At 37.7% G+C, this 25,539-nt stretch overlaps 1 protein-coding gene across 1 annotated transcript; it reads right to left on the reverse strand.

Moving 5' to 3' along the window:
- Positions 1-52: 52 nt before the first annotated feature.
- On the reverse strand, positions 53-25,229 carry tmcc1b (transmembrane and coiled-coil domain family 1b). Its single transcript, XM_051122401.1, is given in 9 exon segments — positions 53-1,204; positions 4,065-4,200; positions 4,405-4,898; positions 7,769-8,200; positions 13,314-13,544; positions 13,546-14,085; positions 15,389-15,432; positions 20,494-20,662; positions 25,065-25,229. Coding segments are annotated over 6 exon segments (1,974 nt in total). The 5' UTR covers positions 13,912-14,085; positions 15,389-15,432; positions 20,494-20,662; positions 25,065-25,229; the 3' UTR covers positions 53-889.
- Between the last annotated feature and the right edge of the window lie 310 nt (positions 25,230-25,539).

A 25,539-nucleotide genomic window follows, 5' to 3' on the forward strand; every position in this document is an offset into this window, starting at 1 on the left:
TCCTACTCCTTAAAATGCCCCAATTTAAAGGTCAAATATTCAATCATGCGACTTTGCATTTTTAAAACAGCGTGTTTATTCATTTCATTTTAAAAAATAAAAAATAAAACTAAAAAGGACTATTTCATTGTCGCTATAAGAAACAGTACGGAAGCACTGAGAGTCTTTGAGCATTTCTAGCTCTTCAAGTATGTTCATTCTGTTCATATATCAGGGGACCGTGCCTCTTTGAGGGCATGAAGAGGAGCCGACTCGGGTCCAGAGCGTTCCGGTTCCTCTGCCCGTTCGATCAAGCTCCAGATGCCTCATCTTCAACGAATCCATCTTTTCCTTCATTCAGCAAGAACTGCAGTGAAGTCCAAACAGCAGCAAACGGTTTCGAGTGGGAAGAGTGAAGCGATGAGCACAGGAAATGAATCGAGATGCACGTAAGAGGAAGAGCGAGACGACAGTAGAAGAGAGTGAGAGAAATGAAACGCCTTTAAAGTTAGGAGGGAAAAGAGCAGTTATGGTATTAAAAACCATCCAGTGCATGTTAAAACCACTCCATTCAATGCAATGCAACACTCAGGAAATTGCATAAATGTATATCCTAACAATAGTTACGAGAACGATGAACAACACGACTTGCATCATCTCCAACAACAAATAAAAGGAAACTCAGCAATACAATTTATGTTGACGGAAAAAGATCAAAATGTAAACAAATTCACTCCTTCGGTGAAAGAAACAAGAAAAAGAGGTTGTAGGCTTTGTCCGTGTCCTCCACTCTTGTCCCTCGCGTCCCTTCATACTAAGTGCAACTGAGGCAGTGTTAGTCTTCATCTTTGAATCAAAGTTCCCGCCCTCCAGTCCCTTCGTGAAATGACATCCGCAGCGCCCCTGCAGGTCATCTGGGGTGCAGCAGAAACCGGTCCAGGTACTGAGACATGGCTTCCCAATTCCGCCACAGAAAAGCCAAGATTATGACGAGGAGCAATGTGGAAAGCGTACGGCTACGTGTTTTCATCAGCGGGACTACGCAGTTTGCGACCGTCGAGACGAACACTAGAAGTACCGCCATGACGGCCAGCAGCACGTTGATGAGCTTGCCGAGTAAAGTGCGTGCTGTGGCGTTTTCCAAACCTTCCAACTGAACCACTTGTTGCTGCTGCTGCTGAAGCTCCATTTTAGAGATGCGCGTTTGACAGGCCTCCAGCGCCTCCTACAGGATGGGAACGAGAAAGGTGGTATGAGTACAGCAATTGCATAACACCACTTCCATAACGGTTAAAAGGAGAGTTGACGCAAAAATGAAAATTACTCCATGATTCACTCACCCTCAAGCCATCCTAGGTGTATATGACTTTCTTCTTTCAAACAATACAATCGGAGTTATATTAAAAATGTCCTGGCTGTTTCAAGCTTTATAAGGGGAGTGAATGGGTGTTGAGATTTTGAAATTCAATAAAGTGCGTCCATCCATCATAAAAAGTACTCCATTTAATTAATAATGCCTTTTGAAGTGAATCGATGTGTGTAAATAAAATATCCATATTTACAACTTTCTAAACTGTAATCTCTAGCTTCCGCTAACTGTTATATGTTATAGGCGTAGCAGGAGAGCCAAGTTTTGTTTACAGCAAAGGAAAACCAGTTTCCTCTTAGCTTAAATTGAAATCTTCCTACATTTTTCTTCTAATTTCTAATTTGTCACTGGTGTTTTGTTGTCCTTTGCATTTGTCACCGCGTTCGCCTACATCACCTGCTGGAACGCCAGTCTCTCTTATATGTGCGTACAGTTTTTAAAGTTTCTTACAAAAACTCACCAATTCTACTCAGAAGGCCTTTATTAATCCCCTGGAGCTGTGTGGAGCACTTTTTATGATGGATGGATGCACTTTATTGGACTTTTAAATCTCAACACCCATTCACTGCCATTATAAAGCTCGGAAGAGCCAGGACATTTTTTAATATAACTCTGATTGAAAGAAGAAAGTCATATACACCTAGGATGGCTTCACGGTGAGTAAATCATGGGGTAATTTTCATTTTTGGGTGAACTATCTCTTTAATCTAAGACTTGAATGCCAGTAAAGGGCAACAGATCAGAACATGAACATTTTAGCTGCATCATATCATTAAGAAAAAGCCCTCAAAGACTGAGTGAGTCTCATATGGATTTCGTTTTGAAAACTGAATTAGAAGACTAAATGTTGTACGTCAGATCGATACAAAATAGCTTAATGATACCAGCTAATGTTCTTTCCCATCAGAAAACTCAGCATTAACATTCTCCTGTTTCACTTAAAAGTTTATAACCGCCTGGTTTTAAAAAAATATATATCTTTGACTGATCCAATATTTTTTTCATTCATCAGCAAAAAGAAAAAAAAACAATAAAAATAAAGAGCTCTAGAGGGGTTCAAGACATCACAGTCCATTAAAATATGCTTCAGAACTAATGGACTGTAGCAAAATAAAGATTTGCCAGTGGGTATAGATAATGTGATCCCAATTAAAGCTAAATAAAAATAACAAAATTCAAAAATGATAAATGCACATAACTTAAAATTAAAATGAAAATATTTAAATAAAATTCAAATTAATAAATACAAAAATAGTGTAGAAATTAGGGGTGGGTGATATACCAGTACACACTAGAAATTTGTCAACCGATAGAGATTTTGGACTATCATCACTATCGCGGTTACATGCTCATGTACCTTTGCTGTGCTGCATGGTCATGAAAACGTATAGTTTGCAGCATTTTAAGCACTGTGGTTTGTCTGAGAGGCTTGTGCACGTGAAGACAGTGCTCATAGAGCTCATAGGCCTTGATCAACACACTTGTATGTGTCAAAATGCCTGTCTTCCTCGTAAACAGTAATTTAGGTCTTTAAAATCAAACAGCTGAGAAAGAAAACAAATATGTAACAGTATATTGGATCCGGGCAGCTCTTAAAGTGACAGCAGTCTAATATTTCTGCTATTTATTTATTTTTTTATTTAGGCTAGTATGAGTTTTTCATGATATTGACACTGGTGACAAGAATTATGATTCATTTTAATGTCGTAAAGACCTTATTAAAAAGCAAAAAGAATTATATTGTGATACAGTGGCATGCAAAAGTTTGGGAACCCCTTGCAGATTCTGTGAAAATGTGAATTATTTTAACAAAATAAGAGAGATCATAAAAAAGCATGTTATTTTTTATTTAGCACTGTCCTGAGTAAGACTTTTTTTTTTTCCATAAAAGATGTTTACATATAGTCCACAAGACAAAACAATAGCTGAAATTATTAAAATAACCCTATTCAATAGTTTGGAGACCCTTTAGTTCTTAATACTGTTTGTGGTTACCTGGATGATCTATGACTGTTTTTTTTTTTTGTTTTGTTTTAAAAACTTTTGAACAGGACGAAGATGTCCAAATGTTTCTTATTTTGTTAAAATATCAATTTTTTCCATTTAGTACTGCCCTTCGGAAGCAACAGAAGATACAAATTAAGTACAATCTACCTTGATCTTCAAATTCAAAACGTTTTCACCCCCTGGCTCTTAATGCACCGTGTTTCCTTCCGGAGCATCAGTGAATGTTTGAACCTTTTTTATTAGTTGTGTTTGAGGCCCTCAATTGTCCTCAGTGTAAAAAGATGGATCTCAAAAATCACACAGTCACACTGCTGGAAAGGGACAGAACAAACAAGGGATTCATGAACAACCATCACAAAACAAAAAACTACAATCGTAGATCATCCAGATAACCACACACAGTATTAAAAAACTTTTGAAGGGGGCTATTTAAATAATTTCAGCTATTTTTTGTCTTGGGGACTATATGTAAATATCTTTTATCCAAAATATCTTGCTCAGGACAGTACTAAATTAAAAATAACATGCTTTTTGTATGATCTCTCTTATTTTGTTAAAGTTCACTTTTTTACAGATTCTACAATGGGTTCCCAAACTTCCGCATGCCACTGTATATTAAACTGCTCATTTCGTGATATAAGATTTTGGTCATATCACCCACCCCTAATATAAATAATAATAAAATAACAGTAGTGTTGAACACAAGTACCTGTATGTCTCTGGCTCGTTCGTAAGACTGGTAAGCAATTTTCTCCTCCATGCTGGCCAGCTCCTGCTTCAAGTTGAGAATCTCATTTTGATGCAGTTCTGTTAAATCATTCAACTGCTCCTCTAGACGTTCACACCTAACACATGGACATACAAAATGAGATAAAACGACAAAAAAAGCGAGAAAGTGGCCTAAAAGGCCAAACAACTGAATATCATCCTCCTCTCCAGAGCCTTCTCAACAAGCATGCTGTTTTGACTGTAAAACCTTCAATACCGATACAAACCTACACAGACCACATAGCAGTGCCAGCACAATCAGTTTCTATAGTAACACGTACCTGTATCTCTCCTCTTGCAGGGCCTGCATGATTTCTGTGTAGTCTCGCTGATAGTGAGTCTTGAGGTTTTCAAAGGATTCTTCTAGTCGACTCTGGTTGTCCTTCAATTCCTGGATTTCGTGCAGCAGTGCATCAAAGCCAGAGCTCTGGCCATGCTCCAGTGTATTACCCTTTGAGCTCGGAGGGCCTCCGGGAGCCCCCGTGGTGCTATTTGCTCCGGCTGACCCTGACGTAGCGCTGGAGCAGTCGTCCTCGCTGCCGTATTTTGGACTGGACTGCAGCTGCCCAGGTCCTGGGGTTCTAGTGCCCGCCGTCCCTGTGGTTGTTACAGGCTCATCCCCTTGTTGTTCATCTAGAGAGTCTTTTAGGGCAGAGATGTTGTCTGCACTTCCAAACTTGTTGCGGATGAGAGAGGCAATCTCGCGAGGTTTGGATACGACTGCTCCCGCGGCCGAGTGAGTTGCCTGAGAGATACTAGAGAGTCCACCGGTTACCTGAGAGAAAACAAAATTAAATGCATTTGATGCCTTTGATCTGCATGGGTTTTGTGGTTGGGTGATTTGAAGATGCAAAAAAGGCTGCTGAATAAGAATGCCTTTCTGAATTTGCTTGTAATTTATGACTGAAACAAAATCAAAGGGTAATAGTGATACTAAAACTCTGTTCCAAAAGCTAGTATATTGCCGCCTACCCAGACAGCATTTTAAGGCACCACAGGCACGCTTCCAAAACATAGGCTGTTCTGAAAGGTAGGCAGCAACATTCTAAAAGGCAGCACTGAATTCTCACAGAATGTACTGCGACAAGCTCAGAGAAAAAAACAATTCAACATGGCGCACAGTTGATAGTCATTCAGTACTGAAAAGTATCAGTAAAAATTCCTGCCATCCATCCTTTTTCAAAACTGCTCATCCTATGTAGAGTCACAGAGATGTTGGCACTTAGCGTCTCAAGCCATAAGCAGGGATCAAGCATGTGCCAAGCATATTTAAACTCCACTTCCAGAACAACAATTTACAAATAATTTACTCACCCCCTTGTCATCCAAGATGTTCATGTCTTTCTGTCTTCAGTTTTTGGAAGAAAACATTTCAGGATTTTTTTCCATATAGTGGACTTCAATGGTGCCCCGTGTTTGATTGTGTTTTTTGAGGAAAACATTTCTGCATTTTTCTGCAGTTTAAATGCGGCTTCAAACGATCTCAAATGCATTTGTAAACGATCCCAGCCAAGATAGAAGGGTCTTATCTAGCGTAACGATCGGTTATTTTCATAAAAATAATACAATTTCTATACATTTTAATGCCAAACGCTCGTCTCGTCTTACTCTGCCTGGACTGTTTTTGTTCCGGTTCATGACAGTTAGGGTATGTCGAAAAACTCCCATCATATGTTCTCCCTTAACTTCAAAATCATCCTATATCGCTATCTTACCTTTTGTTAAGGGTGTTTGATCTTCTTTGCATGTTCACTTTGCAAAGACTGGGTTGGTACTTCTGCACAGATGTAGGATGATTTTGAAATGATTTTTGAAGTTGAGGGAGAAAATAAGATCTGAGGTTTTCGACATACCCTAATTGTCTTGAGTCAGAATACACAGGGAGAGTGTCAGAGTTCAGGGAGAGCAAGGCAAGATGAGCATTTGAGATTAAAAGTATTTAAATTGTTATTTTTTAATGAAAATAACCGATCGTTTCGCTAGATAACACCTTTCTTCCTCGGCTGGGATCGTTTGAAGCTGCATTTAATTGTTAGTTGAATTAGTTATTTTCCAAAAAAAAAAAAAAAAAAAAAAAAGACAAATTATATACTTTTTAACCTCCAACACTCATCGTCTAGCTCTGTGTGAACACTCTTTTTTTCTGGTCATGACAGTTAGAGTACGTCTAAAAACTCCGATCTCATTTTTTTCTCCAACTTCAAAATCGTTACATCGCATACATCACTGTTTTATCTTTTTTTGTAAAGAGTGTTTAATCTTTTTTGCATGTTCACTTTATAAATACTGGGTTGGCACTTCTGCAGCAATGTAGGACGATTTTGAAGTTGGAGGAGAAAATGAGATGGGAGTATTTAGACATACCCTAACTGCCATTATCTGGAAAAAATCAGTGTTTGAGGTTAAAAAGTATATAAATTGTAAATTTTTTTGGAAAATAAACAATCATTTCGCTAGATAAGACCCTTCTTCCTCAGCTGGGGTCGTTTAGAGCCCTTTGAAGCTGCATTTAAACTACATTTTGTAAATTCAAATTCAGGGACACCAAATTTACTACAAATCCATTACATTGAGAAAAATCCTGAAATGTTTACCTTAAAAAATATAATTGCTTTACGACTAAAGAAAGAAAGACATGAACATCTTGGACGACAAGGGAGTGAGTACATGATCTTTAAATTTTTGTTCTGGAAGTGAACTAAACTGAAAATAAAGTGATGTATGTGTTTGAGGCTCATTTTTGCTATGAAACTTAAGAAGGCTTGTTGATCAACTTGCATACGTCATTTGAGCACACACACACGCCCAAATAACAGCAGCATGCCCAATCTCGGCTATCAGCACTGAGTTTTCAGGACTTTTTTTATGTAATAAAATCATTTAGTGCAAGCCTTTGCAATATGCATATATATCTTGCAGCCCAGCATGCAGCTGCTCCCTATATGTGAACCATTTCAAATCGGCACTTATGAGGATCTATTTATGTTATGATACTGCCTTAAGGCTGAAAAACACTACATGGCTTTTTAAATCTGAAAAGATTTTAAAACACTAGGCAGCATACTCTTGCCAACTTTGTAAGCAGCTACAGAGAAAAACTGGGCATGATACACTAATCCACCAAGGATCACACACTTCCACTTCCAAAAGTCATGTAGTGTACTCCAGCCTTCTCTAGGCTGGAATACACAAGGCAGGTCATTAGGTTTGGGAAGAGAGCTAGTGAATAAATGTTTCTTGTGGTTCCATCAGTTAAAATCCAATATTTTATTAAGTTCTTTCAATCACTGAGAAGATCCAATTCTGGCTTGCTGACAGAGTACATAAGTGGACAACAATACATGCGTCATACAATTAACTTAGAAAGTCAGGTTTGATGCCCTTAAAGGGATAGTTCACCCAATTCACCCCGTTATTAATGTACTATTTTAATGATGCCCTTACTACTTTTCTGGGCCTTGAACATGTCAATGCAGGGTCAGAAAGTTTTTGGATTTCATTAATATTTCAAAGATGAACGAAGGTCTTGGAATGATATGAGGGTGAGTAATTAATGACCAAATTTTCATTTTTGGGCGAACTATCCCTTTAAATAAATGAAAACACATCTCAAACCACACTGTAAAGCAAGCAGGCAGTCTTTACCTTGGCTCCCACATCCTTCAGACCCTGGTGCATATCTCGCAGGACATCTTTGGGTTGGCGTGGTATCCCGTTGTGCTCCACCTCTCTGAGCTTGCGGTGGTAATGCTCCAGCTTCCTCTGCAGCTGCTGGATGGTCTGCGCAGACTTCTGGTTCTTCTTCTCAAACACTTGCTTGATGCGAGCACTCTGCTGTTTGTCTGCGTTGTTGGCCAGCTTCAGGTACTCGGCTACATTGTCGTCTCTTGCCGTTTGTTCGATTTTGATCTGCTCTGTGAGTTTGAGGATCTTCTGCTGCAGCTGAGCGATGGCCTGCTTGGTGCGCTGAGGGTCCGGCGTTCCATCCACCGAATCCACACCGTACTGACCGCCATCAGAACTGGTTGACAGAGCATTGGGAGACACGGCAGGACCCAACACCTCCAAACGATCTTGCTGCGAGGAGAAGAGTGAGATTTAGTGTTGTGCAGATACAATCATGCATTTAGAGTTCATGTTACTGCAGTGTGATGCTGCTGTGCGCATCTTTTCTTTGCGCACAAAAAGCATTCTCATAGCTGATATCACATGAACTATTTTAACAATGTCCTCGCTACTTTTCTGGGCCTTGAATGTGTCAGTTGCGTTGCTGACTATGCACGGTCAGAAAGCTCTTGTATTTCGTCAAAAATATCTTCATTTGTGTTCTGAAGATGAACGAAGGTCTTACAGGTTTGGAACAACATGAGGATGAGTAATTAATAACAGAAGTTTCATTTTTGGGTGAACTAACTCTTTAAGTGAGTGTGAGGTGATTGCAAAGGTACTATTTTAAAGCACTAAAGCACAAATAATTTAATAACACCATTAAACAGAACCTTTACAAAATTAATACTGTACATGATTTCATATTTAATTTGACTTGTAGCAGAATGACAGATTTTAGTTTTAAGTGCTTTATTTTTAAAGGGGTCATCGGATGCTAAGTTCACTTTTACATTTTGTTTGAACATTAATGTGTGTTGGCAGTGTATGTACCCTATAATGATAAAAATCCATGCAGTGGTTTTTAATTAATCTGTAAAAATAATATCCCCTTTTTCAAATCGAGCCATTCTCAGATGCCTGTCGTTGTGGCGTCACACCGACAGAGGCCGCTCCCACGATAGTTGATTGACATGAGCGTCTTACCTCAGATCAGTTGTAACAGTCCAACCTCCATATTTTGATGCTGGAGTAGGGATGTAAGTTAAACAAGAATTGAGCGACTGAGGTGTTGTGTTGCTGGATGTAATAATGAACGTAGTGGTCATCATTTACTCCCGACATCTGAGCTGCTGAAGATGCAGTGGATTATGTTTGTTTATGAAGGGAATGCACCTCCCGATCTACATAAATGCATCTATGTTCGTGCAAATCATTCGTGATCCAGCTGCACTTACAGCAGAAGTGAATATAAGGGTTTTTTTTATGAATCGCCTTTCCTATTAATATGCTAGTTAGCAAGTTTAGCGGCTAAATAAGTGAACATGCTCGTCACTCCACAGAGAGAAGAGAGGGGCGGGGCGAGCAGAGCTCACTTGCATTTAAAGCAGCCTTGACCAGAATGAGATGATTTTTGCAGAGCTCATTCTGACAAGGTAAAAAGGGTGTTGTTTTACACTACCACTAAGAATTTTTAACCTAAGTATATTATAGACTTTTCTAACAAAACATGAAAATAATTATCATTCAGATTTTTAACATCAGTGCATCCATAATAATTTACTACAGTTCACCAAATAAAGAAGGTGGTTGTCAAAATAAGTGCATTTCTTACATTGTTGTGCACTGCAATGTTTTAAATTGTGATGTTGACCACGCCCTAGAAAGTTTAGTTGTCACTAACCTATTTTCTTAAACTTAGATTTTGCACATAGCAATAGAAGAATAGAAAGAATAGAAATTAATTACCATCAACGATGGTTCACTTTCAGTGCAGTCCATCTGGAAAGGCATGCCACGTTTAAACTAAGTGAGTGACTACACCGGTCTCAGATGACGTTGACAGTTTGGACCTCTGTACTATGACATAGCCCTCAAAGTTCTGAGATAATGCAGGGCATTCACTGATAAAAAACAAATGGCACACTGCACCACTTCACCAGCTGAGGCAGATAACAAAGGAACCAAAATTAAGGAAAAAAATGAAGGTTTCTTTTTGCCTTTTTTGTATTAATAATATACTGGTGTATAGGTAAGATTTGGTCATGTTAAATCTTTAGTACAAGCTTGCAATGAAATGAACTCTGTCCCTCCACCCATTGACAGACGAGTCGATTCCAGATTAGCAGTGATATGGCCTTCACTGATCATAGATAAACAGCTACGGGTGATCTAAGCATCAATGGGAGTCTTTGTAAACTGGCTAAAAGCCCCACCAGCATTGTTCGATCATGAAAAAATGAATTATCATTGCCAATAAGATCAGGTGTTTACCGGCAATGATAAGTTCCCCACTGCAACTTGATATAAATTACACGGCTAGATTTCCCAGCTATGTGGACATGCATGCAGAGGAAAACTAGGTGAACTGATCACATAGCCGAAAGCCCATTTGATAAGTCCCAGACGATGCCTGTATAGACATCACAGCTGACTTTTGATGCCTTTTTCACACCTATCTGGTCAAGAGAGGATTTTCTCCCCGTTTATCTCAGAATCACAGTTCTGTTTGATTAACAAAGGTGTTAAAGCCTCTTACAGAGCTGAGCTAACTGTGACAAAATACATTGACCTCAAATTTCACTGACAACAAAACTAAGCTGTAAAAACTAAACAGCACACTTAAGAACAAAACCAGCATACCCAGCAAATCACCATAAACTCCATTTACTGAGCTAGCCAGGCTGAAATGGTGGTCTGAAATAAATGACAGGGCTTATGCTTGGGCATTCCCCTGAGAGAGGAACGTTCTGGATGGTGCCGCTAAGTTCTAACAACAGGTGAGTCGAATCACTTTGGCAGTCACCCAGACCCTTTAGTCTATCTGGTAGAAGAAGTGCTTAGCTGTTGAAAAAGGCATGCTTAAAAGCATAGTACTATGAACTGTAAGCATAATTACCCTCAAGAGACTTAATACAGTAGTCTTGGTCAACATTTCTCCTGGTAAATGAATTCTGAATGCTATTTTGAGTGAGCAGCAGGAAAAAGCATCTAGTAATGGAGAGAAAGGCTATGCAGTGGAACTGGTTTTGCTGGCTCTAAATAAAGTTGCTGCACCTGTCATGCAAGAGCAAACTTAACCTTGACTATCCTTGAGGACACAAGAAAGCAAACAGCTGTCCTGATCCCACATCCTGGTTTAAAAAAAAAAGCACAAAGGCAATGATTTCAACATTATGCTCAATGCTGCTTACAGAAGTGCACTGAACTGAAGTGCATCCAAAGACTTGGCTAAATATAGCAGGGCTTAAGAACATAGTGACCTGCTACACAAGCTTCCTGACCTGTGAATGCTGTCAACTCATCCATCCATCCTGGAGGTTTCTTTCAGACACACGCAGCAGGCAACAGATTGCCATCTGCCCAGATTGCTTTTAACTTAAAATTTGACTTCCCATCACTTACAAACAACCTACTATCACCTCCTATTGAACACTGATCATGATTCCCTTAGGCACAATGATTGCTAGTATGTGCAAGGTATGCTAGAATACTTTGTAAAACTCAACATCAAGGATTTTTTTTTTCTGTATGCTCGGGCCAGTAGTTCAGGGCTGCACTTCAAAAATCACTGAAAGCCTCAAGTTTTACATAAGATCCAGCTGAAGGATCTTATGCGGTGAAACGATGGGTCATTTTCTAAAAAACATACAAAAGGATATACTTTTTAACTACAAATGCTATTCTTGCACTAGATCTGCGTCCATGACTTCATGCATTATGTAATCACGTTAGAAAGGTCACGCGTGACATTTGGTGGAAGTACCGACCCAGTGTTTAGACTAAGTCAAATGTTTTTTACAAAAAAAAGGTAAAACAACGATGATGGACGAAGCACACAGATGAACTAACCGTGTGACCTTTTCAATTTGATTACATAATGCGTGCATCGCAGAGCTAGTGCAAGATGAGCATTTGTGGTTAGATTTGTTTCAGTTTTTTTTAAAAAAGACCAATCATTTTTGCCAGATAAAACCCTTATTCCTTGGTTGGGATCGTGTAGAGCCCTTTGAAGCTGCACTTAAACTACAGTTTGGACCTTCAACCCATAAATCCCCATTGAAGTCCACTATTTGGATAGAAACCCTAGAATGTTTTCCTCAAAAACCTTAATTTCTTTTTGACTAAAGAAAGAAAGAAAGACATGAACATCAGGGCGATCATTTCAGTTGCATATGCGACTGAAAACTTCTGGGTGCGTCTGATCCAGTCAGCATATTTGTGTTTGCACTAAGGGAAGCTTCAAAGGTTTCTACGTGTTTTTGCAACGTTGAGTAATGTGTCACAGACATATCTAATGAATCCTTTCATAAAGTGTAGAGAAAGTGTAAATAAGAGATTCATTGTGCAGTTTAGAGAGCTTAGTTGATTATAATGGAACTTTGTGAGATTTGTGACATTGTCTGACTATAACACTATTGCCTGATTTTGTTCTATTTCGTCATCAAAAATAGTTTGAAACTAGTCACAACTGAGCCGCTGCGCATCTCCATTCAAAGACAGCGGTGTTTCATTTATGAATGAACATGCGTTTTTAAAGTAATCTAGTGAGTCAATGATTCAGTTTCCTATTTATAAAGACTTATAGTCACTTGCTTTATTCCTAAATGAATCAGCCGTTCAAACGAATCAAATGAATGAATGATTCAGTAATTAAATCAGTAACTTGCCGCCACCTACTGGCATTTTTAGTTTCATTTTTAAAGTATCTTTTCAGTTATTTAAATTACTTATTTCTGTATTCAAAATTTTATATTTAAAACATGAACTTATGAATTTGATTCCACTCACGCCACCTCTGAGCCTCATTAAATATATGAAAATACACCTACAAGCCACTTTTGTGTTCTTCTGTGCCACCTCTGTAGTACAAATTCATTTTGTTAATACTGATTTCATTTGATTGGTAACTTACTCTTAATCTACTTGTTCTTATTCTGAAATTTTAAAAAGCTTATAAAATATAATTAAAAAAAAAATGACATAAAAGATGACATTCTTTTAATAAAGTTAAAAAAATGCCATTACAAAGGTAAAAACAAAATTCCCCTGTAAATTACTTTAAGGAGTCAAATATCACCTCGTAATGGGAAGGCTAATTTTTGATCAGGTTTTTTGATAATTGCTCCTGAAATTTTGACCGTGCTCCTAAATTTAAAAATAAATGCAGAGCCCTGAACATCTTGGATGACATGGGGGTGAGTAAATTATCAGGAAATTTTAATTCTGGAGCAAACTAATCCTTTAATATGATTTAAGTTTAACATAAAAAAAAAATGGCGAAAAAAAAACTAGGATCTTGGCTACCAACAACATTGTGGAAGAAATCACCTTGACAAACCTGTGCCGTTCATGTGGCGCTTACCCGATCAGCCTCCTCGGTGGAGTGGTACCCCGAGGTCAGCAACATGTCCGCCAAAGCCGGGCTGCTAGGTGTATCGGTGGTGGAAGAGGAGCGTGGCCGTCCCGCCTGCAGCAAGGTCTCCTGGGTACTGCGCCTGTGGATCTGGGGGCTGCCTTTCTGGGGGGCCTCCCCTCCCCCCCCTGCCTTGCTGCGGCGGCTCTGCAGGCTGGTCCCTCTCTTCATCATGGGGGGGGCCTCGAATCTGCTGCAGCACGCGGCTCAGAGCTGCAGGAGGGGCGGAAGCGTGGGGGTCAGAGTTAGGGGCGGCGACCGTCACGGCAGGCGCTTCCCCCAACTCTGGCCCCGCTTCTGGGGGCTCAGGGATGGGGCCTGTGGAGGAAGAGGCGTAGTCGTGCGGCGAGACGGACGAGCGTCTGCGCTGAGGTTGGAAGAAGTGCTTCAGGCCGTGGCCCAGCGCGCCCATGTTCTCCAAGGCATTGTGGGTAATTTTGGACAGGCCGTGATCAGGCTCGGACGCCCTCCTGCTCACCTCCCGCTCTGCTCGACCCCCAGAGTCTGGCTCCTCCACCCCAGGCTGCTCGCTACCACCCTGGTCCATCAGGAGGCGCCAGTCTCACTCAGAGGGTCAGCACAGGGGTGGGGTCTAGCTATGCCCCGCCTCCACCAGCCCTCTGATGGGCAGTTTCAAAAGCCAGGAAGCAGAGGGTGGCAGCAGTCAGGTGGACTCTGAGAGCATACATGCATCTGTGGTTTGGCGCAAAGTCATGCTCGTCTACCACAGAAGGAAAATAAAATGGATTATGTCATGCAGCTGTGAGCGATGGAACACAAGCAACAACTACATGAGCTCAAATCACAACAGCAGCATTGCATTGGTTGGCTCAGAGACAAAAACACGCAGCTGACATTTTTTTTTTCTCCAGCTTCATTTTTATTCACCATTATGTCTAGCCAATATATTAATGAGAGTGATGGCAGAGGTCATGGATTAACTAAGCCACGCCTTGAAGCTTCTGAGCCAACCAACTAAAACTACATTAGCAATATCACTATTGACAGACTACTACTAGTCTACAGCCATGGGTGTTGCCAAGCGAATGAGGTATGATAGAACTACAAAAGAAAAACATAAGGGTGCTAATTTCTGAAATGCTCGAAGGGTCTCTGGGTCAAATTATATTAGAGCACTTATACAGCAGTATTTATACAATTTTAGACCCTTTAATGGAAATCATTGCAGAAATTTGTTAAATAATCATTATCAAAATCCTTATAATAACGTTAGAAGCATGAATGCTTAGTAGGGCTGCACGATTTGAGGGAAAAGTGTGATTTTTCTGATTTAAAATTGACGTTGCAAATTAAAACCCAAGTTAGCTGTAGCTAAAATTTTGTGATATTATATATAAATAATATAAAATATAAAATAATAATATTTGGGTTTAAATTGTTGTTACTAATAATATTAGCTTTTGTATTTTACATTACAACTGTAATACTAATATTTATGCCTATCTTCTTCATTTTTTAAACATGAAATCATCAAACTTTTGTTGGCAAGTGCTTCTCATTACAAGTACAGAAAGATGGTTGGAGGTTAAAGCAACCCAAACTCAGCAGATGCAGTGATGTAGTTCGCGTGGAGTGGAAATGGTGGAAATTAAAATGCTCTCGTGTAAGAACGCAGTACAGCGCTTCACTCGAAAACTTTTCTATGTATTTGATAATCACACTAAGCCGTAATGATTTTATTTCACTTAATCGTGCAGCCTTCATGTGAAGCTAAGGTGAGTAAAGGTGATGAGTTATGGGTTTGGCATTGTTAAACACAAAAGTGAACTTAGACGAGGTGACAAACCCTCAGTGGAGCCGAGGCACTACTACAACCCCAGGTGGCCTAGCAACCAATCATTTGTCCATCAAGCGCAACACAATCTAAAACTCATTCAGCTTAACGTTTCAGACATGCTTGAATTAGTTTATATTGACACAGAACGATATTCAAAACAATATCACATTAGATCTCAAAAGACAAATATGACATAAAACAACATTAAGTAAATCATGTCTCCTACCATTAGTCCAGCCTGGCCTCCACTGGCTCACAGGTCAGGGTTGGCTGTGGAGAAAAATGGTTGTCAGATGAGACTAAGCTTATTGTGACACATTACACATGATAGTCATTCACTTCAATGGTACAGACTCGCACAGTGACAACAGGGCGTGTTCATGTTTGGAGTATGATACATGATTTTGGCAGCCGAGACGAGTCATTTCCGGGAACATTTACATTACATTCTTGATTACATCATTAGATGACACTGCATTACCGGTGTAAAAAACTTCTTTATTTTCTCAATCAAATTTGCTGCACTGATTTTGTACAGACAAACAAACATGGTGAATGCTGCATAAAAGCATTATACAAGTCTAAAATGAACCTTTATAAAACAAAGCCAAAGCTTCAGGTGTGTTGAAACGAGTCTGGCGGTGGAGCTCAGGCTTAAGATGGGCCTCGGATGGAGAGAATAACAGCCAGCTGTAATCCTCTTTATTCAGCTTACTTCAACATGAACCCTCTTACTACACCACCACAGCGCTCCATAATAACTTCAACAGTTACCGCCCAGTTCTTCATCAGCCTTTGTTTCATTTCCCATTTGGATTTCAGTGAATTCCTCAATGGAGTAAAACAGTTTCCAGCTTTTTCAGCATCCTTAGTTCCGGAAGTATCATATCCCATAGGGGTTTTTTTAAAAGTCTTCATTAAAGCGGTATGACTCATGAATCAAACCGTCCAGCTACAAAGTGAACTGCAACATTAAAAACGTTGATTTGAAGCAAAAAAATGGATGAAAATTACAAAACAAACAACAAAAAGTTTATTTAGCTTTAAAGGAGAAGCCCACTTCCAAAACAAAGATTCATATATAAATGTACCCTCTTGTCATCCAAGATGTTCATGTCTTTCTTACTTCAGTTGTAAAGAAATTATGTTTTTTGAGAAAAACATTTCAGCATTTTTCTCCATATAATGAACTGATATGGTGCCCCGATTTTGAACTTCCAAAACGCTGTTTAAATGCGGCTTCATACTATCTCAAATGAGGTTGTAAACGATCCCAGCTTAGAAAGAAGGGTCTTATCTGGCGTAACGAGCAGATATTTTAATAAAAATAATACAATTTATATACTTTTTAATGCCAAACGCTTGTCCTGTCTTACTCTGCCTGGACTGTTTTTGTTCCGGTTCAACTTCAAAATTATCCTATATCACTATTTTACCTTTTTTGTTAAGGATGTTTGATTTTCTTTGCATGTTCACTTTGCACGTCGGTACTTCTGCAGCAATGCAGGATGATTTTGAAATGATTTTTGAAGTTGAGGGAGAAAACACGATAGGAGTTTTTCGACATACCCTAACTGTCTTGAGCCAGAATACACAGAGTTCAGGGAGAGCAAGGCAAAACGAGCGTTTGAGATGAAAAAGTATTTAAATCCTATTTTTTTAATTAAAATAACCGATCATTTCGCTAGATATGACCGTTCTTCCTCGGCTGAGATCGTTTACAACCACACTTTGCTTTTAAACTGCATTTTGAAAGTTCAAAATCGGGGCACCATATCAGTCCATTATATGGAGAAAAATGCTGAAATGTTTTCCTCAAAAAACAATTTCTTTACAACTGAAGAAAGAAAGACAAGAGGGGGAGTACATTATATGTGAATCTTTGTTTTGGAAGTAGACTTCTCCTTTAATGAGGAAAAGAACTACATTCTTCTGAAGCATCGCAAATGAAATTTTCCATTGAAAACTGATGGAGACATAAAACTATTGATTTAAAGCTGCAAATATTTTAAGTTTATTCCAAAATATAGATACGTTTACACGCTTACGCATATTTATATACACCACTGATTAACAACCTAGCTCACCTCACAGTATGTCTTTAAAGGTTTATAAGCCATCGTTAAAAATCAATGCCCCATGGAGAAAACCAATGGCATTTTTTACTTCTGGAACCTGACTGTTGCACGCTATAAAGAGTACTATGCTACAAACCAAACCAATTAGTTTTAAGATGAAGTTACATGCATATAAACTTTCCCAGAGAAACTAAATGGGATGCATATAGCACCAGTGGTTTACAGCACTTGAATGTCAGCCTCACCATCTTGAGTGTTCTTGGAAATATACAAATGATTCTTCTTACCCTTTGCAAACAGGCGGCACTGCCAAAAACCATCTTGCGAAGATAGATCCCAACCACACCATACAAGAAACAAGGAACTTGTCATCAATCCAGACTACACTAAAGCCCTACACCTAGTTAAGCAGGAAACAAACCCACACCTAGTTTAGCAGTAAACAAACCCTGACCTTAATTAGTTCAGAAACACAGTATCCTCCAGATGTGGGAGTGGCATGACAGCAAGGTGACACACGCAGTGAATGAACAGTCGTGTCTGTGAAGCTTTACCCAGAGAAGAGTGTTGATGTGTCCTACATGCATAATTAAACGGACGAGTGACAGAGTGACGCACATGCCTGGCACAGCTATTCTATAACACAATCATATTCAACACAACAGCAGTTTAACAGACCCTGCACACACCCAAGAACACCCTGGGGTGCTGTCACACCAGTTCTATCAGCCCAAAGAAATGTGTGTAATGACGGTACCTTCAGAGGCTTGTGTGAGCAACATTCTTGTCACCAGTTTGTTCTAGTAGTTTACAGTTGATATTTAACTCTCCTTCATCTCATAATGGCAAAAGAAAAGGTCACCGCAAGCCAATAGTGGTATATGTGTCATGGCCATGTGTACATATTACAATGTGAGAAAGATCTTTCTAAAGCTGGCCATGGTTTTTTTTTCTTTATGTTCACAGAGAATATTTTTACATTCATGCATTTAATAAATGATTTCATTCAAAGCGGCTAGCAAGGAATACATTTGTATGCGTTTCCCTGGAATCCAATGCATGACCTTGCTGTTCCCAGTACCATGCTCTACCAGGCAGCTGAGCTACAGGAACTCGAATTGATTTATGATTCATTGGATTTGATTCAAAAGCAAATTAATTCATTTTGATTGCAGAAGCAATTGTATTCCATAACTTTTAAAATACATGTACAGGTTTCTTAAAATACATTTCCTAATGTCAAACACAAATGTTTTGACTTTTGACTTTAATATGTTTACAGAATGATGGTATAAAATACAAAGTCTCATGATATGTTTTTAACATGACACAGCATCTTAATAACACTAAAGCGCTAATCATGGGAGGTTGCTCAAGAAAAACAGTGTGAAACGCAACTCAATGACCAAAGAAGTCACCTGATGTGTATTAGGGCTGCACAATTAATTGAATTTCTAATCGTGATTACAATTCCAGATGCCACAATTATGTAATCGTTCAAAAGTACAATTAAAAAATAAATAAATAAATCCACTTACATCACTCGCTTGCTTAAGATGTGTGTGTATGAGGTTTTTCCTACAGGTTATTTTTTTAATTTCATTTTTTTTTTACTTTTTTATATTTAAAGAATAAACTGTATATAAAAACGTGGCATGTAGTTGCTCCAAACAATGAAAAAAATAGCTTTGCTTCAAAGCTATTCAAAACATCATTCAATGTAAATTGTGATAATCGCAATTACAATTTCAAGGCAATAATTTACAATTATGATTTTTGTATGGATATAGCAGCAGTGCTTACATTTAAAGACACTTTCAAATTTTCTCTTTTAGGTCAACTATCCCTTTAAAAAAAGTACTTCTTGTCTTGTTCGAAAACTAGTTGACTTGTGAACTAAAACATGAAGAATTTGGCCATCAGAAGTGCTTCTTTTCTTTGTGTGATATTGTGTTGATCAGGGTTGGAAATTAAATGGCAAAAAAAAAGACACCAGAATGAACAAATATGCCCTATAAATTCAAGACAAACTGGCAAAGAATGCCCCTGCACAATTAAAGAATGTATTACGACTGTCAGGAGTAAAATGAAATGTGAAAATGAATGAAAGGTGCCAATCAAATGCGTTTCTGTTGAACTCAGCAAAGCAATGGACAATCAGAGGTGCTTAGATTAATCAGCTCTGAAAACACAAGAGCTGTGTGGAGTGTGCACATTTGCAAATTCCCTCACCATAAACACCACAGCATAGATACGATGTAAATAAAATATTAATTTCATCGCTTCAGTGATTATAACTTTTTGCATAACTTGTGCTAGATTTGGCATAGTCTGACATGTTTGTCTATGAAGCCAGAATGTGACGTGCTCAAAACGAAACAAAAACGTTTTATATTGTTTTCTATATGAATATTAATAAACATTCTTACAATATAAAGAGCAATAATCTACAATGATTTTTGTCATAATATTGCAGCCGAATGAGCTCCTGTTTTTTACATATATAATTTAGATACAATTTTAAACAGACTATTGTTATTGACAACAGTTTAAAATACTTAAAGCAATTGTGTAAATTTAAGTATTTGACATTAAAGACAACATATGGTTTTTATAACAATATGGTGATTATAATGTCCCTGGAAATCACTAGAGCAGATTCACTTTGAAAACATTTTTGGCAGCTAAACTTGCTATAACATTATCACAGTGCGATAAAAAACCTAAACTAGAGGCCCTGCTGGATTCACCCTGTAACCTAATTTTTCAAAACGAATGTACATAAATATGTAAATACAGCATACAACTGTAACAAATCGCAATTTCTAGCATTTAAACTGATCTTAGAGGCTTCATTTTTCAAAAGTCACATTTCAAGATGGATGCAGTGCATCTCCAGGATTTGTAATGAGTCTATCTTGAAAACAAATGAATCGTTACACCCCTTCATCTTTAAAAGCACTGTATTTTCTACACTGTATTTTCTGTGTCTGAAATGGGTCAGCTTATTCTCTCCATCACTCTCTCCCCCAGTCCCGTTCTCATAGCTTCCCAAGGTCACATCACTGTCTGTATGTGTGTGTGTGTGTGTGTGTGCCTTTGAGCAATAATGCACTGCACTACAGTCAAGACATTCAGGACACTCAGCACATCCAACAACAGTTGCATTATAATTCTCTATGCCTCTATCTGCCGGTACATTCAGTAAAACTTAATTTGTGATGAATGCGTAAACGTAAACAACTCTCCATACCTTCAGTTCCAGTCATCCTGCTCTTCTTCTCAACACAGAAATACGATACTGTGGATAAATCTAAGTGGAAATCCAAAACGGCACATAGACAACAACCCTCAGTGCTGGGTAAGCTGTCCTCTTGACACTTCAGTCAACTTGCCCCTCATAAATGTAGTATTATCACATGCTGAAAAGAGTGAAACAAACATATATTACATTAAAGTAATAACACCAGGCTTTTTCTCCAGTACAATAATATCATGCATATCAACAGTGTATTAAAAATGACAAAAATTCGATCAAGTGATACAAAAATTATATCTACCAAATAACCATGTATGGCATTTTCATTCAGTAAGCATATAGAAAACACGCAAATGCAAGTCTACATGTTAAACATGACTGTTAACTACGTTTTACAACCAACCCGATGAGTTTGTTTAGACCGTACGCGGTCTGTATAATAGCAAACATGCTCATGAAACAATAACAAGTGATTAAAACGACTTGTCAAAAACCGCTAATGAAACACAAGACTGGCTAATGAATGAAGCTAACGTTAACTCTCTCGCCTTGCCATTACAACTCGAGCTGTCACTGACAGATATCAGGATGACATGTAATACGGAAGGCTAAAACATGCATACAAACCCATTTCACTTTCTGAGACAAACGGATGTGGCTGACGACTGAATTAATCCGATCATTTTGCTGGACTGTCCGTTGATGCGTTCGCTAGCTGAGTTAGCTGCCCGGCTAGCTGGTAAATGGGCAGTTTACGCCCAACCCAGGCTAATACTATTAGATGGTCGATATAACGCTCCGCTGCACACGATCATCAGCAAAGACTGATAAAAACATCGGAAATCATTGCGCTCTAACCACTTGAGCGGAAGGAAGGACGACCAACCCTTAAAACCGGCGTCTAGTTACATTGCAGGCTGTATGTAAACGCCTGTCAAAGTCGTATAAACAGACAGCCGACAGCATCAGCATCTGATCACGCCAATGAGCTTGTTTGGGTGGCACCACAACAGTGGGACCTTGTATCAGCAGCAAATATCCAATATATATTTACATGCGAGTGGGTGGCTTGCAATTCCAGCTGATTTATTGTTATGCGATTTAAATTATCTTTTTTATTGCAGAACTTTTAAAGAAATGTACAAGAACAGGGAAATTAGACTTTGATAATTCCTACAAGGAACAATCATAGAGAAAAAGACAGAAAAGTTATATTCTGGATTTGCGTACATCAAATTATGGTACTATCCTTGCAGTAGTGTTGTCACGATACCAAAATTTTGACTTACGATACCTGACTAAAATATCACGATACTACTACTGAGCTGATACTATGAGAAAACAACAACAAAAAACGTAGAACAGGAAAAATAATTGAATAATAGATTATCCAAAAGGAGATCATAGTTATTTTATCTATTTAAAACAAAGCATTTCATCCCCCCTTTAAAAAAATTAATAAATAATAAAAAAAAAAAATCACATGCCAGTGCCACTACACAGCCTACAAGTATGTAGAGATCTTTGCTATATTGGTAAGTTAGCTTAAAGGTTAAAGCCAAATCTTTCATGATACAGTAATTTTATTTCACAACAACAATTTATATCATGACATAGTTTTTTTGTTATTTTGTTTTTGTTATTAATAATAAGAGCCTAGATGCGAGTAACAAACTAAAGGACAACTACAATAAAACAAAGACACAAATTAAATAAAGAGGTTTTATTTTTTCCTAAATTCGTCATTTCTATTTTAATGGTTACATTAAAAATATACACTACCGTTCAAAAGTTTGGGGTCAGTAAGACTTGTAATAGTCTTTAAAGAAGTCTCTTATGCTCATCAAGGCTGCATTTATTTGATTAAAAATATAGAAAAAAACAGTAATATTGCAAAATGTTTTTACAATAGAAAATAATGTTTTTTATTTTAACATACTTTAAAATAGAATTTATTCCTGTGATGAAAAGCTGAATTTTTATCAGCTGTTACTCCAGTCTTAAGTGTCACATGATCCTTCAGAAATCATTCTAATATGCGGATTTATTATTAGAATGATCAATGTTGGATAATATCAACAGTTGTGCTGCCAAATATTTTTTTGGAACCTGTGATTTTTTTTTTTTTTTCCAGGATTCTTTCATGAATAACAAGTTTAAAAAGTACAGTGTTTATTCAAAATATAAATATTTTATAACAAAACCAAAATATTTATTATTAACTTTTAATAAACTTTTAATTATTAACTTAATACATCCTTGGTGAATAAAAGTATTAATTTCTTAAAAGAAAAAAAAAAAAAAAACAATAAAAATGTACTGACCCCAAACTTTTGAACGGTAGTGTATATTTATCGAAAAGCATGTCTAATGCATTGAAATGATGAAACTTGCAGAATTTAACAGCAATTTATTAAAAGTTTAACAAAAATTACATGTTTTTAAGGCCCTATGAAATGCGTTTTAATAATTTTTCTCAAATTCAGTTTTGTTTGTGAATCTCTGTTTTCCAATAATTTTCTAGATTCTATTTTAATAGTTTCATTACATTTTAATAATCAAAAGCATGTTTAATGAATTTATAAAGGATAATTCGATTTGATAAAGAGTTAATTTATTATAGGTTATTTCTTTCTTTCTTTTTTTTTTTTTCTTCTGTGTTGTGTATTTACCATTTTCTGGTAAATAAATTCTGATAAATATTTTTTTCTGGTAAATAATCCTTAAACATTGTTTAAATAATATTTTATTAGTAGTCAACTGGGATAGCTCTCATCAAGGTATTATATTCCTTTGGTGGGACTGGAAAGTTATGGAGATTCAGAAATTGTTCGTAACTTAAAATATTACCACAACCATCAAATACAGAAAGAATACAATTCAAGTTGTTACTGAACCATCTAGGGAAAAAAAAGAGACTTATTTCTAACAGTAATATCGGCATTCCAAAGGAGATGCGATTTAAATTATCGTCATTTTACCAACAAGCGCCCTTATGTAGAAGATCAACTATTTCCACAATAATTAATAATTCGTTTAAATATAACAATTGGTAACAAATCCATTTTAAATACACATAATTATATAATATCAAGTGGATGCCTGGTTTATTACTTTCAAATATTCTAGAGCTACAACTTTAACCCTTTAACTGTCACCGTCCCACCTGTGGGACGCTTGGCGCTCTTTTTTTCATTGTCCTTTTTCTCCAACAAATATTTTAGTAATCATCATAAATTATATATCATTTGAAAGCTTAGAAGCCCAAGAATCATTCTATGAACATTGTGTTACCATGGAAATGGTACTGTAAAATCTTTTGCCGGTCTCCTCCCCCTTAGCAGCGGTGTCAAGTGTCATATTACAAAATGCATTATGGTCTTTTAGAATCTAAACTTTTTATAATCTTGACAAACAACATGTCATTGGAAAGGTCTGAGTCTCAGGATTTGATATTTGGTGGTTATTTTGTGATAGAAGTAAAATTGACAGAGAAATTTAGACGTTTGTGACAGAAAAATGCATTTTAAAAAAATTCTAGTTTGTATGGCACCCGGTGGCTGTTTGTGGTATAACGTCCCCAAACAACCTTTTACAGGAACCTCTTTTTTTTCACATCAACTTCAAATTTGGAACATAACTTATTTAGACATATTGATACCAAATTTAGGGTAAAACCTGTTACGTAAAATATGTATTTTATATAAAATAAAATAAAAATGGTACAGTACATTTTCTTTTTAGTAAATTTAAACTTCTATAACTTATTTATTTATTTATTTTTTTATTTTTTGAAAAAATACACTTCTGGTATAATCTGCTGTCTGTCTTCTTTGAAAAGAGACCAACCTTAGATCTGTATTCCAAAGTGTTCAGGAATTACAACAATTTAAGTTCGGATATTGCACTTTCATGCCTATTTAAAAAAATGGGGGGGTGACAGTTAAAGGGTTAAAAAGCATTTACACTCTCTGGTTATGCTTTCTGTATACATTCTGGCTTTATTTTATTTAGACTGTAATTTTGAAAAAATACTGTTTTTCTTTTAGCAAAACCTTTAAATTACGTGTCTATCCATGTTGAAGGTATTCTTTTACGAAAACAAGGTCTTGAATTTGTTTACGACTTATTAAGAAAATGTAGTTTTCATAACTAGGTGTTTGTGGTGAATTTCCAAATCCCCCCTGTTATTTTTATATGAATGTATATTATAATACAGCGTTCTCCACTATTGTTTTGAAACATAATAAAGTGTACATCCGCTATATTGGATCTGTGTGATAAGGAGGGTTTAGCAGTGAGGTGTATCGGCATAAATGTAGGTTTTGGTGATGTCTGACCTGCTGCACCTGATCTGGCGGCGCGCTCCAGCGCACGGCTAGGCTGCTAACGTCATCATCAGCAACACAGGCTAAACCCGACTAGCTCGCTAACAGCTCAGCCAACAAACTAGCGGACTGTGCCCAGCCCCGCAATCCGAGCTACAACATATCGGCGACGGCTTCGCGTTAACGCTGTACATGTATGGAAGGCAAAAGCGTGCGCGTTTTGCGGTTACAACTTACGTGAGCGTTCAGAGAGAATTGTGCTGATGTCCGTTAATTTCTCCCGATGGCACACTCCCACGGTGACGTCAGCGGCGCGCTCACAACGCGTGAGGGAAGCGGCAGTCATACTGCGCGTGGCACGATATGACGGAGTGACCACATCAGGGGCTCAGAAGCAGAACTCGGTTAGTGGTTATCAAAATGCTGCACTCACACTTTCGCTTAAAGGAATACCGAACCCTGAAAATAAGATGTGGTTTTTTATTCATCCTTCTGTTGTACCAAACCCACGTGACTTTTTGTGTTAAACACAAACATTGTTTGCCGGAGTGTTGGTCACTGAGCATCTGTTTCCAACTAAAACAAAAGCGAAAGGTCATACGAGTTTTGAACAACATTTACAGAACTGAACAGTGTTGGGCACGTACCTTTAAAAAACTAATTAGTTATAGTTACTTCTCACAAATAGTAACTGAGTTAGTAACTGAGTTAC

The sequence above is a fragment of the Labeo rohita genome, chromosome 11, assembly GCF_022985175.1.
Source record: "Labeo rohita strain BAU-BD-2019 chromosome 11, IGBB_LRoh.1.0, whole genome shotgun sequence".
In the NCBI taxonomy this organism is placed as follows: Eukaryota; Metazoa; Chordata; class Actinopteri; order Cypriniformes; family Cyprinidae; genus Labeo; species Labeo rohita.